The following is a 14558-nucleotide window of genomic DNA, read 5'->3' as shown; positions in this document are numbered from 1 at the left end:
ATGTGGGCTGGGGTTATGGCTCAGTGGCAAAGCACTTGCCTAGCCCACGAGAGGTACTGGGTTCGATCCTTAGCACCACATAAAAATAAATAAATAAAGCAAAGGTATTGTGTCCTCCTACAACTAATAATAGAATAATAATAATAAATATCACTTGTATTTTTCAGTGTTGAGAATTGCACTGATGGTGCAAAAGTTGTAATGAGAAACCTGCCGGCTCCTTAGAACAAATCATGGCAGTGGCACTAAACTACAATAAAAGTACTGGTCTTCCCCACAACCATGTACTCACAGGGAGAAAAAGTCATTTTCACTTTAAAATGCCCATGATTAAGCCACATAAAAGTATTATGGATGATGGAGCACACCTATAATCCCAGCAACTCAGGATGCTGAGGCAAGAGGATCACAAGTTGGAGTCCAGCCTCAGCAACTTAGTGAAACCCTATCTCAAAATAAAAAACAAAAAGGACTGGGAATGTGGCTCAGTGCTCAAGTACCCCTGGGTTTAATCCCCAATGCTATAAATAAATACACACATAAATTAAAACCTCAGCCCTTAAGTAGCCATGTTTTAGTTCTGTGTGAAGGAATAGAAATACACACAAATTCTAATTTTTTTTAGAGAGAGAATTTTAATATTTATTTATTTTTTTAGTTTTTGGCGGACACAACATCTTTGTATGTGGTACTGAGGATCAAACCCAGGCTGCATGCATGCCAGGCGAGCACGCTACCGCTTGAGCCACATCCCAAGCCCCCCCCCCACACACAAATTCTATTGTACACCAAAGTACGCTGGTGGTCTGTAGGAAAGGCACGAGTGCAGTTGTTTGAATGAGGAGCCAACTAGCCACTCTTCACGTAACATCTTGTGCTTTTGTTGTTATGTTTTAAAGACAAACTATGGTTGTTTGTTCAGGCTTGGGCATTTGGCAGACATTTTCTCCAAAGTATACAAAGAGAGTCTATCACTTTGAGGCAACCAACCAACCATATTTGTTGCCAATAATAAAATTTTAGCTTTCAAGAAAAAAAAAAAACACGATTTTTGAAAACTATGTTCTACCAGGTGCTTAATGACATCCTTTATTTTTCATGGCAGTATAGGTTGAACCCAGGTATGCTCTACCACTGAGTTACACTGCCAGTCCTTTTCTTTAGTTTTATGTTGAGATAGGGTCTAAGTTGCTCAGACTGGCCTTTAATTTGTGATCCTCCTGCTTCAGCCTGCCACATCACTAGATTACAGGCCTGCACCACCATGCCTGGCTAGCTTCCCAATTCTTAAAAACACTTTCTGATGAGATCAGTGATGACTGATTAATGTGATTTTTTTTTAATACTGTTTAACAAAATGTGTTAACATTTGGAAGATCAACACAATTCAGTACACTAGTATTTTCCAAATGACTAATGAGTATTACAAAATAATACATGGAAAAAAAGACCCATTAAATGTACAAGACAGGGCTGGGGGTGTATCTCAGTGGTTGAGCACATGCTTGGCATACATGAGGTCCTGGGTTCCATCTCCAGCAATACAAAATAAGGAACTGTACAAGAGAAACCAATCAAAGAATTCCCACAATTATGAAAAAATGCTATTACAATAATGCTCCCTATTTCGACTACATATACACTTGAGTCTAGATTGTCTTCATATACTTTAATGGCATATTACAACAGATTAAATGCAGATACAGATATGAGAATTCAGCTATCTTCTATTAAAGAGAACTACAAAAATGTAAAAAATGTAAAAGAACACTACTTTTATTTTGGAATATTTGCTGTTTTATTTATTTTTTTAAAATATTTATTTTTTAGGGGCTGGGGTTGTGGCTCAGTGGTAGAACGCTTGCCTAGCATGCGTGAGGCACTGGGTTCGATCCCTGGTACCACATAAAAATAAAACAAAATAAAGGTCTTCTGTTCATCTACAACTAAAAAAAATTTAAAAATAAATAAATAAAATAAAATGTTTATTTTTTAGTTATAGGTGGATACAATATCTTTATTTTACTTTATGTGGTGCTGAGGATTGAACCCAGTGCCTCACACATGCTAGGTGAGCGCTCTACCTCTGAGCCACAACCCCAGCCCTTGCTGTTTTATTTTTAAAGTTACTTATGGTAACATGTGTGGTAGGCAGCTTCTGTCATGGCACTCAATGATCTCAATGATCCTCCTTTCCCTTGAATGCGGTCTGAACATAATAAGTGTTTTCCAATGAAGAAAGAATTAGCTGGGTATGGTGACACATGCCTATAAATCCCAGCTACTTGGGAAGTTGAGGCAGAAGGATCACAAAATCCAGGCCAGCTTGTGCAACATGATGAGACCCTATCTCAAAAACAACAACAAATGAAAACAGAGAATTAGGCAAAAGTAAAGGGATATCATACTTTTGTGATTATAATATAAAAGACTGCCAGGTGCAATATTTCAGGCCTGTAATCCCAGCAGCTCTAAAGGCTGAGGTAGGAAGATCCCAAGTTCAAGGCCAGCCTGGGCAAACTTACCAAGACCCCGTTTCAAAATAAAAAAAGGGCTGAGGATGTAGCTCAGTGGTAAAGTCCTGGGTTCAATCCCAGTACGAAAAAAGAAAAGACTGTAACTTCCTCCTCTGTTCATGCTGGCGCTCTCTTTTGCTTACTCTATTGAAGTCATTTGCCATGTTGTGAGAGGCTTATGGAAAGGTCCATGTGGCAAAGAACCAAGGAAGGCCTCTGGCCAACAGCTCATGAGGAACTGAGGCCTCAGTCCAATAGACCACAGGGAACTGGATCCTGCCAACAACCACATGAGTGAGCTAGGAAGTGGATCCTTCCCAGACAAGCCTTCAGATGACTACAGCCCATGAGACCCCCCGAAGCAGAGAACCCAAGCAAGCCATACCCATATTCCTGAGCTATGGAAACTCAGATCACACATGTTTCAAGCCACTATGTTTTGGAGTGATTTGTTACATAGCAATAGATAACTATTCAACATCAGTTTCTTTTAAATATGAATAATAATTTTGAATTTTTTGCCTTGATTTCTAAAGTGGCATACATTATTAGGCTTAGCCCACAGGAACAGAAGTTCCTCAGGATTCTCAATAATTTTTAGTTTATAAAATGATCCCCAAACCAAAAAGTTTGGGAATTGCTATCCTAGTTGTGGGGGGAACAAGGATGGAAACTAGAAGCCCAGCTTAGTCAAACCATGACCACAGAGGAGTCCTCATCATGACAGCAATAACCAGGCAGATCCATCCCTAGGGTATGTGCCCTAGGACCACTGTATACTTTAAATGGGAGAACAGGGAGAAGAGTGTCACTTCCTTACTCCCCAACTACATTTAATGAACAAACCTCCTTAAGTGACAGGTGTACCAATCAGTGTAATGAGGGAGAACTGGTATAAACATTATCCTCCACCTACATTTCTCTGGCTCATCCAGAAGCCTCTGTAACAAAGCTTGATATACTTCCTCAATCCTCAAAACTACCTTCTAGGCAAGTATGATAGCCTCAGCTGTCAGGTAGTTTTAAATACTATACTATGTCTCATCGTCATAGACCCAAAATAGGGAAAATAGAGACTGAATTTTCATCTTTCAGAGAATGATCTTCCACAAGTTACGTTAAAAATAAGTGTACCAGGTGTGGTGGTGCATTCCTGTAATCCCAGCTAGCTACTCAAGAGGCTAGGGCAGGAGGATTCCAACTTTGAAGCCAGCCTGAACATCTGGTCTTTTTTTAAAATATTTTATTTATTTATATTTGGTGCCAAAAATCGAACCCAGTACCTCACACATGCTAGGCAAGCACTCTACCACTGAGCCACAGCCCCAGCCCCAACAAATGGTCTTTTCTTTATAGACCCTATCTTAAAAAAAAAAATAACCAGGTGTGATGGCACATGCCTATAATCCCAGCGGCTGGGGAGGCTGAGATCACAAATTCAAGGCCAGCCTCAACAACTTAGCAAAGCCCTTAGTGAGACTCTGTCTCAAAATAAAACATAAAAAGGGTTGGGGATATAGCTCAGTGGTAAATTGCCCTTGGGTTAAATCCTCAGGAACCCCCACCCCAAAAAATAAAAAAAAAAAATTTAAATTTGAAATGGCTGAGGAGGTAGAGCACCCCTGGGGTTTAATCCACAGTACAGAAAAAATAAAAATAAAAACCATTGAATGATATACTTTCAGTGAGTCAACTGTATGGTATATGAATTATTTCTCAAAAAAATTTGTTACTATAAAAATAAACAAATGAATGAAGCCGGGATGGAGTTGTGGCTTAGCGGTAGAGCACTCACCTAGCATGTGCAAGACCCTGGGTTCAATCCCCAGCACCACACAAATAAATAAAATATTGTGTACAACTAAAGATATTGTGTACAACTAAAAAATATATTTTAAAAAATGAGTGATGCCAACACAATGATGGGATTTCTGAGGAGGGGCCTAAACTGGAGGCAAGATAAGTTCTAGTGGTCCCAGAACTGTTGGCAGCAAAGGGTCCAAAAACATGGGAGGAAGTATTAACGGGTAAATAAGAAAAGAGGAGCAAATCAGCACTAAAGCAACGAATGAGGGAACCTAATTTCCCCTACTAGTGAAGAAGGCAAGAAGGAGCAACAGTCTGGAAAAGGTCTAGTCAGGACACTGCTTCTTGATTCTCATGATCTCTCTGGTAGTAGCAGGTGCTAATATTCTGGGTTTGCTGGTAATATCTATATTAGACTGCATACATCATTTGCCTTTTAATAAGAGGATGACTGCATTAACTTCACATTTAACTTCTGTGGCTATTTCTTTTTTGAAATTAAGGGTGCTGGACTCTGTGAATTGAGAAATCACTTTCTAGCTCTAAAATTGTAATCTGATGATTCTCTGCAAACTGGGAGATAGCTGTTTTAGTCTAAACACCTATCCTGACAGCAAAAGGAACAGGAAATCCAAAGATTTGAATGTCCAAATATGCTTGGGCCTGACCTATTTTGCAGAGGGGCTGGGGCTGAGTCACACAAGTAGCATCTTCAAGTCACAGACTCCTAGATGTAAAATGGTCCTTTACTTTTATGGGTTACCTAAATGGAACATCCTTGTCCCAATTTTATGAAGTCACACTTCTCCAGCTCCACGTGGGCCAATCCCAATGCATGTTTGAAACAAACACCAAGCCTTCTATTTTTTAAAATATTTTTTAGTTGTAGATGGACACAATACCTTTATCTTATTTATTTATTTTTATGTGGTGCTGAGAATTGAACCCAGTGCCTTACACATGCCAGGCAAGCACTCTACCACTGAGCCATAACCCCCAGCTCCCAAACCTTCTCTTTACTTATTCTACTTACCCAGAGCACTTCAACTCTTTGTTAACACCAGGCTATGTAGACTTTGGAGAGGTTAAAAAGGGTCTCTTAACCTTTTAATTTATCTAAATTACATTTGAAGGTACCTTTGCAGGAAGTTACCTGCAAAGCAGATCTGGTCAACCTAGGTTCTAGGTGAATGGAACAAGAGGTATGAAGCCTATTAGGCTCAAAATTTCCCTGGTCTCTGGATCACAACAGATGTTCCATACCCCCAATCACCCAACCCCACCCTTCATAATTTCTTTTCATTTACCAAAAACTTACTTGTTTTACCTACCACAAAGTTTTGCCCACATGAAAAAGTTTGACCTTTACTATCTTCAATAAATGTGTTGGTCTGGGGACACAGTTTAGTGGCAGACACACACACACACACACACACACACACACAGGAGGCCCTGGGTTCCATCCCCAGCACCGTTAAAAAAAAGTGTGAAGAGAGCATAAAACATAAGGAATATGGATGATACCTTTAAAGACTGAAGAACCCAAACTTTAATATATCACTTATCACTACCTGTGTAGCCACAGGAAGTCAACTTCTTAAGTTTCTTTACCCGTAAACTAGGGATATACAGTAGCTACGTTTTATAGTTGCAAGAAGATCAGACATAATGAATATACACTACAGCTGCACCAAAGATCTATTACGATATTTTAATACAGATATTTTTAAAAAGACATCTTTTTTTTAACTTTTAACATGGCCCACATTTCAGTCCAAAAGATCCTATTAAGGAAATGTCCATCTAGGGACTGGGGTTGTAGCTCAGTGCTACAGCACCTGCCTGGCACGTGGGAAGCACTGAGTTTGATTCTCAGCACCACATTAAAATAAATAAATACAGGTATTGTGTTCATCTACAACTAAATTTTTTTTAAAAAAAAGAAATGTTCATCTAAACTATTAGCATATCTTCTCACCAAGTCATTCTACCTTGACCTTTCTAAGAGTAGAGAAACAATAAAAATGAAAAAGTGGTGGTTTTAAAAGTAAACATTACCCATAGCAGACTAAAGGGTGTGAAGTGGAGGATAATGAAGGTCATTCTGGGGACACTTAGAAAATGAAACAGAATACAAATCAACAGGGACTGAGGGTGCTTAGCTCAGTGGCAGAGTGCTTGCCTAGCATGTACACAGCCCTGGGTTCAATCCTAGCACTGCCCAAAAGAGAAAATACAAATCAACACTCAAAGCAATAAAAGCCAATAAATTATTTTAATAGTATAGAAGGACATCACTGGTCATTTTATTTATCTTTTTCTTCAAGTAATAAAATTTAAGTAGTTCTAAGTGCCAAGAGAATTTCAACTAGTAAGTAAATAAAATCATAAAAATACACTCTCTGTGTCTGAATGGATCTTAAAGGTCACTGACCTATTTTTAGCTTCTTCTGGAAATGTCCCACCTGGAAAAACTTAAATGTATCTAATTCTCAATGTTGATGAATACTACATTAAACTTGGGCTGGGGGTGTGGCCCAGCGGTAGAGCCATGACCTACCATGTGCAAGGCTCTGGGTTCCATTCCCAGCACCACCAACAAATAAATAACTTATATATTATACTTGTATATATTACACATTTTTTGTTTGTTTTTGTGGGGCTGGGGATGGAACCCAGGCTTCATGGAAGCTAGCTAAGTACTCTACCACTGGGCCACATAGCCAGCTCAGTTTCACAAATTTTAAAATATGGACACATTCATTATATTAACTATATGTTACTCATATCATATTAGAACCTAACAAAAAAAGAAACTGGGAAGGAGTCAGGAAGAAAAAGAAGAGGCAAAGGGATTTCTTGGGACTATTTGATTGAAACTTACTAGGTAGGCAGAAACTGCCCTTGCAGGAGGGGCTGTCTATTGCACTATCAATTACACAATTATATATCAACTTCACTGACTATGAACTATTATTTTTTTTAAAGAGAGAATTTTTTAATATTTATTTTTTAGTTTTCGGCAGACACAACATCTTTGTTTGTATGTGGTGCTGAGGATCGAACCTGGGCCGCGCGCATGCCAGGCGAGCGCGCTACCGCTCGAGCCACATCCCCAGCCCTATGAACTATTATTTAAGCAAATCTGCTTTTGGCTGAGCTTCAAATGCCTTATCTATACCCGGAGTACCACATACTCTGCCGAGTTAGGCACATTTAAATTGCCTAACAGTGCATGAAACAAATGAAATTTGAGCAAATTTCTTTCCTTTGAAATATAAATCTGAAAAGTATAAAACATGAACAGTATATCTATTTAAAAGAAACCTCTTATAGTGAATCCTGTAAAGAATCCCACAAAAGGGGCTGGGGATTTAGGTCAGTGATAGAGTAATTGCCCAGCATGTGCGACACCCTCAGTCCAATCTCCAGCGGGGAAGGGGGGGAAGACAAAGAAATTCCATAAAAGCAAATCATATACACCATTTTATGTCATCTGTATTTGGCATACGGTTTCCTAAATAAAACTTCTCTAGTCAAGTCCGATATTAATGATAAAAAATTTCCAATAACATAACAAATAAATATGACATTATTACAATACAAAGATGTTTTATTACTAGAAGACTGTGCTGTATCTGGTCTCTTTGCTTTTCTAGTTGGAATCCTATAAAAAATGAAATTTACCAAAGCTTGGTAATACAGTTATAAACAATGTTGTAAATAGAAGGTCACTTTACTTCTTATTACTTAATATTTGTGCCAGAAAAGTGGAAGTTCATCAAGTTGACAAATGAGGAAAAAAACAAGATTAATAAAATGGTTTCTTCCTACCTCGTATTCTTGTCCAACCCTAATTTCTCCTCATTATGTTAATCATACAGAGATTCTAGGAAGAGGGAAGAATACAAAGGTTAGAAGATGAATTTACAAAATTAATAGCACCCTGAGAGAAAGAAACCTTTCATATATTTTCCCCTCCAAACCATGCAAAAGTCTACATGCCCTGCACTGTGCCAAATGTCAGATCAACTCTTATTATTCACAAAAAGGGGGCTGGGGTGTAGTTCCATAGATAGCACTTGCCTGCACAAGGCCCTGGGTTCAATCCCCAATACATGGGGGGTGGGGGAGATGACTTATTCTTTACAATAATCTTAATGTGGGGGCTGGGGTTGTGACTCAGTGGTAGAGCGCTTGCCTGGCATGTGTAAGGCACTGGGTTCGATTCTCAGCACCACATAAAAAATAAATAAAGGGCCACCAACAACTAATAAAATATAAAAAAAAATCTTAATGTGGTAGATATTAGCATCATCCCCACTTTATAGATGATACAAATGAGGCTTACAGATTGAGCAACCTGCCCAAGGTTGCACAGCTAGTAAGTGGCAGAGAGCCAAGAGTCTTGACTCTAAAATCCATACTATTTACCCACTGCTACACTACTTATTACTGTGGTGTAGATGAAAGGGTATTGGGTTCCAGACTCGGCTTTACCCCTTGGGCAAATCACTTGACCTTGCTGAGCAGTTTGTCATCAGTAAATGAGGGCAATGACAGCTGCCCAGCCTTCTCCATAGCATCTGAGTGATGCTTAAAGAGTTAATGTGGTGCCGGACATGGTGGCACACGCCTGTAATCCCAGATACTCAGGAGACTGAGACAAGAGGACCATGAGTTCAAGGCCAGCCTGAGCAACTTGAGATCTTTTATCAAAATTTAAAAAAAATAAGAACAACTAAAAAAATAAAAACAGTTCAGGATGTAGTTCATTGGTATGATGCCCCTGGGTTCAATCCCCAGAACTGCAAAAAATAAAAACAATAAGCCAGGTGCATGCCTGTAATCCCAGTGTCTCAGGAGGCTGAGGCAGGAGGATCACAAGTTCAAAGTCAGCCTTAGCAAAAGCGAGGCACTAAGCAACTCAGTGAGACCCTATCTCTAAATAAAATACAAAATAGGGCTGGGGATGTGGCTTAGTGGTTAAGTGCCCCTGAGTTCAATCCCCAGGGCCAAAAAATAAAAATAAATTAAAACTAAATAAATAAAATGCCTGCAATGCTCGATAACGTACACCCATTCTTTTTACATCAATGCTGCCCAACAGAACTTAATTGGATGGAAATTATTCTAGATCTGCTCTAATACAATAGCTACTAGCCACACTGGCTACTGGAACACCTGAAATTTGACTAGTATGACTGAGGAACACAATTTTTAAATTTTATTTAACTAACAAATTTAAATAGTCACATGTGGCTAGCAGCTACCATACCAGCATAGTTTAAGACAATTCCTCAATAAACCCCTAGTTATATCAAGAGACCATTCAAATAAATGTAGTTATGAAACAATGCCAAAATTAACTGCCTGGGTCAAGAGTGAATAGGCACTGGAACCCAGCAGTTCAAGGCTGTCCTAGCAACACCAAACTGCCCCCACCACCACCACCAAAAAAAAGTGAGCAGGTAAAGGGTTCAAACTACCAGGAATCAATAAAGCCCATGTCCAATTTTTCTCATTTCAAGACGTAACCAAATAATGACAAAACAATCATTTTTCTTTTCATTTCTTCAGTGTTTTAAAACAATTCATTTCTGCTTCCTGAAAAAGAGGGTAGAGGTTAAATCAGAATTAAGGAATATTTTCCCAAGTTAGTGACCTAGAGAAAAATTTTTTAAAGGATCATAAGGACTAACTAAAAATGATTTCTGCAGACAAAAGATAGTCACACATTTTTTATGAAAATTAATATTTAACCATGAATCTCAATTCAACGTTATAGTCAGTTGAAAAAACGAAAAGGACAAGTTTCCCAGAAAAGCATGAGCAAAGAAAGGACTACGAGCAAAACAAAAATAAGACAGTAGAAATACATGACTTTTCATATCTAGCTGTTAACCAGAGCTCAGAACCTCAAAGAGTCATTACCTCCTATCTTTGTCGTTTAATAACGCTAGTTGATTAAGTCTCAGTTCCTAATTCAATGACTTTTTGTCCTTAACCTAGTGGTATAAAAGGGCACTTATGTCCTCAATTGCAGTGGCTTTTTATCAGAATTCTCCCCTGGGAACCTATGAAATCAAACACTGAGACTGGCTTCCCACCCTCAGGGAATAAGTCAAGTGTCCAAAGTGACTGTGTAGAATCCCTAAAGTACACTGAATCCACAGCTTCATTCTCAATCCTACAAGCCAAGCACTGGATCTTTCTTTTAGAATACAAAGAGAGAGGAAATTGAGAAGGAGTAACACCCTCACGCAAAGACATGAAAATACCCGACCTTAGAAAACAGGTCCCAAAAAGCCAATCCTCGACACTCTGCTCAAATGTAAACCGGACCTTTGTTCTCCCTTTTGAAGTTCATGAATCGCATTAGAAAAATATTATTACGAAATTTCATAGAGGAGTGATTTTTAAGATTAGTCAAATACATAATTATGTCATATTAAATAGCCCTGAGTGATCAAGCAGGACGTCCAACAAGTTGAACGTTTCAATATGTTCACCTGCATAGAAAAAGAGACGGGGTTTCCACCTTCCCAGCCCCATTCCACGCAATTCTCCGTTCCTAGGTCCTGAAAGCCCTGTACCCTATTCGTTGTGCAATGTTTTTCAAACTCCACCCATTAAGCTCCAGAACAAGTGGAATTCTCCCATTCTGAAAGAGGTCTAGATTTTCTTGTATCCAGGGAGACATTGAAAACTCCTTGACGTGAGTCAAGTAAGGCAAGAACGGTCCAGCCTGTCTCCCAGATTAAGAAAGACCGAAGGCCAGGGTCAGGGAGGCGCTCAAGTTTCCGCTTACCAAATAAAAGAAAAAGAAAAGAAAAAAAGAAACCGGGGTTTGGGGGGGGGGGGGGAATAGCAGGACTGGGAAGGCTATCAGACGATGCTTGCTTCCAACTCCGCAGGACCCAGGTCCTCTAGCATCATCTCCCCATTTTTGCCCCCACGTGCAGCCTCCAGGCCGGTGGTGCCCAGAGGCTAGCCCCGTGCCCTGGGTCCCAGAGACCAGGCGCCCCCCTTCCTCACAAGCCCCGCGGTACTCACCGCCCGCCCGCCCGCCCGCGCAGTGGCGGGGAGCGCAGGGGGGCGGGGGAAGGGGGGCGAAGCGCAGCCCCGGCTCCCGCGCGGTTATCTTACTGCGCAACAGCCTCGCTTGAGCGGCCCGAGAACACCCCGCAGCGCGCCCCTGCGCACCTGCCGGACGCAAAGAGGGCGAGACCCGCAACCACACAGAGCCCCCGGACGGCGGCGCCCAGAGCTAGGAGCACTGTGACCGCAAGGGCTGGGAGAGAAAACACCTGGCGCTTGGGGCCCCGGGGTGCCGGCCGCACGTGGCTGTCACACCTGGCGCGCCCCCGCCTCGCACCCCTTCCCCCTCAGACCCGGGTGAACCCTGTCCTCCCTCATCCCTCCCGCGGTGCGTCCCCAAATCCCAACCATCGTCTCTTCCCACCCCATCCATCCCGGTCCCACCCCCCCACCTGCTCCCACTGTCGTCACCCCCAAGAGGGAAAAGAGCCGGATGTTCGTCCCATGGCTAAAGGTAACCAAGGAGAGTGAAGCGGTAGACCCAAATAACCGAGGATCCCCCTGGCCCATCAACAACGAGGGCGTCCCCCTGACTGACCTTCTGCCGCGGGCTACGTCGCCGTCCGCCCCGTCCGGCCTCAATAGCCTCCTCGGCGCCTCCGCCTCTTCCCCGCGCTGCCTCCTCTAACCGCGTCGCCATGAGGTGACGGCAGCAGCCAAACAAGCGGCCCGACAAGGGGCACGGAACCTCGCAGGGCCTTGAGCCCCGCCCCCGAACGCCACGGCCAATTGTCGCGTGGGAAGGTTGCCACGTGACCGGAGGAGGTTGGCCCCCGAGGGAAAGCGGTGAGATGGGGGTGGGGTGCACCGAATCCTGGGCTGGGCTTCTGCTAGGGCCGAAGGGCGGACGGAGGCCGCGCGCGTCTGCGCGGACTGGAAAAGGGACTTCGCAGCCGACTACGAGTCTTAGCAAGCTGCGCGGCCACGGCTGTCAGGCCTGGATCGCGATTGGAGCATAATGCGGTGTTCTGAGAAGAAAGGAACGCCCACTCTGCTCCATGTGCAGCCTACTGGGACTTGTAGTTTCTAGGGGTAATGTCTCGGTACCGGAAAGTATACGTTATTATCCTACAGGAAAAGTTTTTAAATATTCCAGTATTGAGAAGGGATAGAGTCAGGGACACCTGGTTGTGTTTTTTATTTTGTTGCTATTCTTCGAAATTGAGTGCGAATGATTTGGGGATAAGGGGGATACTTCGCGATTTTCAAGGCGGGAGATGTAATGGCTTCAGAATTAGAGGCTCTAGGCTCGGATATTTGCTGCGAGCCCAGCCCCTCCACCAGAGTTCTCACGATGGTTTACCAGTACCGAGCTCCTTTGGGGTGGGAGCGCGTTCTGTACACCTTGACTGAACCCCCCCTACTTCTAGCATAGTTCCTGTACTTCGATGCAGCTTAATTCATGTTGAATGCATTCTGCTTTCTCCGCCATTCGTTTCATTTCTTAATTTCTCAACAGACTCGGTTTGCTGAATCAGTTATTTTTATTGATATGATGGGGGGGATGTACCTCAGGAATATTCCGTTTCCCTCTGATGGAACAAGGTCTCCAATGGCTGAGCTGAAAGTCACTGATCATCATGAGATCCTGACATATTGTCTCAAATAATTCGTTATGAAAATTTGTGTAAATCCTATGCCATTTTTTATTAGAGTTGAACACAAGACAGTGGTAGCAGGCGTCAAAAATTTAATAACATGCATGAGTAAATGTAAATGTAAGAGTAAATGTAAATTTGGGAAAATTCCATTCATTAATTTAAATTGTTTTTTAATTTGAAATAAGGACCATTATTTCATTTCACGAGCAGAACAGCTCAGTTCAGCTTTGAGATTTCAAAACGAAAGCATACTTTGAGACATAAGTGCCAGCTGAAAATGAACCCATTTTCAGACTATATAAAGCTGATGGCCTCAGCCACCCTGTCTCATCTTCTTAAGGAAAAAGCCCCAGGGAGAAACAGAATAAATGTATCAGCAGTGCAATTCTCCAGGGAACTGAGGGACAAATGCACTGTAGTTAAATTACAGTACAATAGAATACCGGGTAGCTACTAAAATTATAAGCATTATTTAAAATTACCTTAGAACGCTGGGCAGGCTAGCACATGACTGTAATCTCAGTTACCCAGGAGGCTGAGGTAGGAGGATAGCAAGTTCGAGGCCAGTCTCAGCAAGGTAGCAAGGCCCTGTCTCAAAATAAAAATTTAAAAAAGGACGAGGGATATGGCTCAGTGGTAAGTGCCTCTGGGTTTAATCCCCAGTACCAAAAAGAAAACAACACATAAGGAAGCAATTAGAAGGCCAGGTATATACACAGAATGCTATTTTCTGTAGTCCTTATAGTCATGGTTAAATTATTTTAACTGTATTCTGAGTGCAGAGATGTATGGACTCCGTCAGATTTGGGGAAACATTCTGCACCCTGTAAGCTCGATATTTTTCAGTTTTCACACACACACCATTTTGCTGCACCTTTCTGAACTATTTTGTTGTCCTGGAGTCAGCCTTTGCAATATGTTAGAGATGTGTTGTCTGCTGCATTTTGCACAACCTTTCCCTTTTCATTTTGGTTAATAATATGTATGAATTATTCCTTTTATTACCTATTTGTAAGACAAGAATATTTCATTCCAAATAAAGAATTCAGGGCTGGGGATATAGGTCAGTTGATAAAGTGTTTGCCTTGTATTCACAAGGCCCTGGGTTCGATCCCCAGCACTACAAAAAAAAAAAAAAAAGAATTCAGTCTTTAATTTCACATATATATGTATATAAGTATATGTATATATAATTTCACATATGTATATTATATGTATATATATAAACCTATGTCAGTGACCTCAAGTCTTAAGCAAAATTAAAAGTTTTTCATTGTTTCATTGTATTTATTTACACACATTCTCATCTCAGAAGGGATTTGGTGTGAATCACATGCATAATATACTATAACATATGTAGATGTATTGATAGAAATTCTGCCATATGTATGATGTGTAAATACACACACAGAAATGATACTAAAATGAAAGAATAGGAAAATAAGGTGAGGTCATAGTGAGTTGAATCTGTAAAACACATGCCAAACATCTTTGTTTCTTGCATTCCTTCCACAAAAGCCTGAGCCAGGTATAG

At 41.3% G+C, this 14558-nt stretch overlaps 1 protein-coding gene across 4 annotated transcripts in view; it reads right to left on the bottom strand.

Annotated features, from left to right (window-relative positions):
• The window catches only part of Txlng (taxilin gamma), a 52666-nt gene extending 40542 nt beyond the window's left edge, over nucleotides 1-12124 (bottom strand). The window contains exons 1-2 of one of the 4 annotated variants that reach the window (XM_071606818.1): nucleotides 9812-9945; nucleotides 8157-8211 (exon numbers count right to left, since the gene is read on the bottom strand). Coding sequence is in view for 3 of the 4 variants with exons in the window: in XM_071606817.1 (XP_071462918.1) it covers nucleotides 11962-12063 (102 nt within the window). In the remaining variant the exon portion in view is untranslated. Of the gene's footprint in view, nucleotides 1-8156; nucleotides 8212-9811; nucleotides 9946-10834; nucleotides 10914-11961 lie in introns of those variants that run through there. The other 3 variants (XM_071606817.1, XM_027927332.2, XM_071606819.1) reach the window with 3 other exon arrangements.
• Nucleotides 12125-14558: the final 2434 nt, after the last annotated feature.

The sequence above is a fragment of the Marmota flaviventris genome, chromosome X (genome assembly GCF_047511675.1).
Source record: "Marmota flaviventris isolate mMarFla1 chromosome X, mMarFla1.hap1, whole genome shotgun sequence".
NCBI classification, from domain to species: Eukaryota; Metazoa; Chordata; class Mammalia; order Rodentia; family Sciuridae; genus Marmota; species Marmota flaviventris.
Note: the sequence above shows the minus strand (reverse complement) of the source record. Positions and strands in the feature narration are given on the sequence as shown.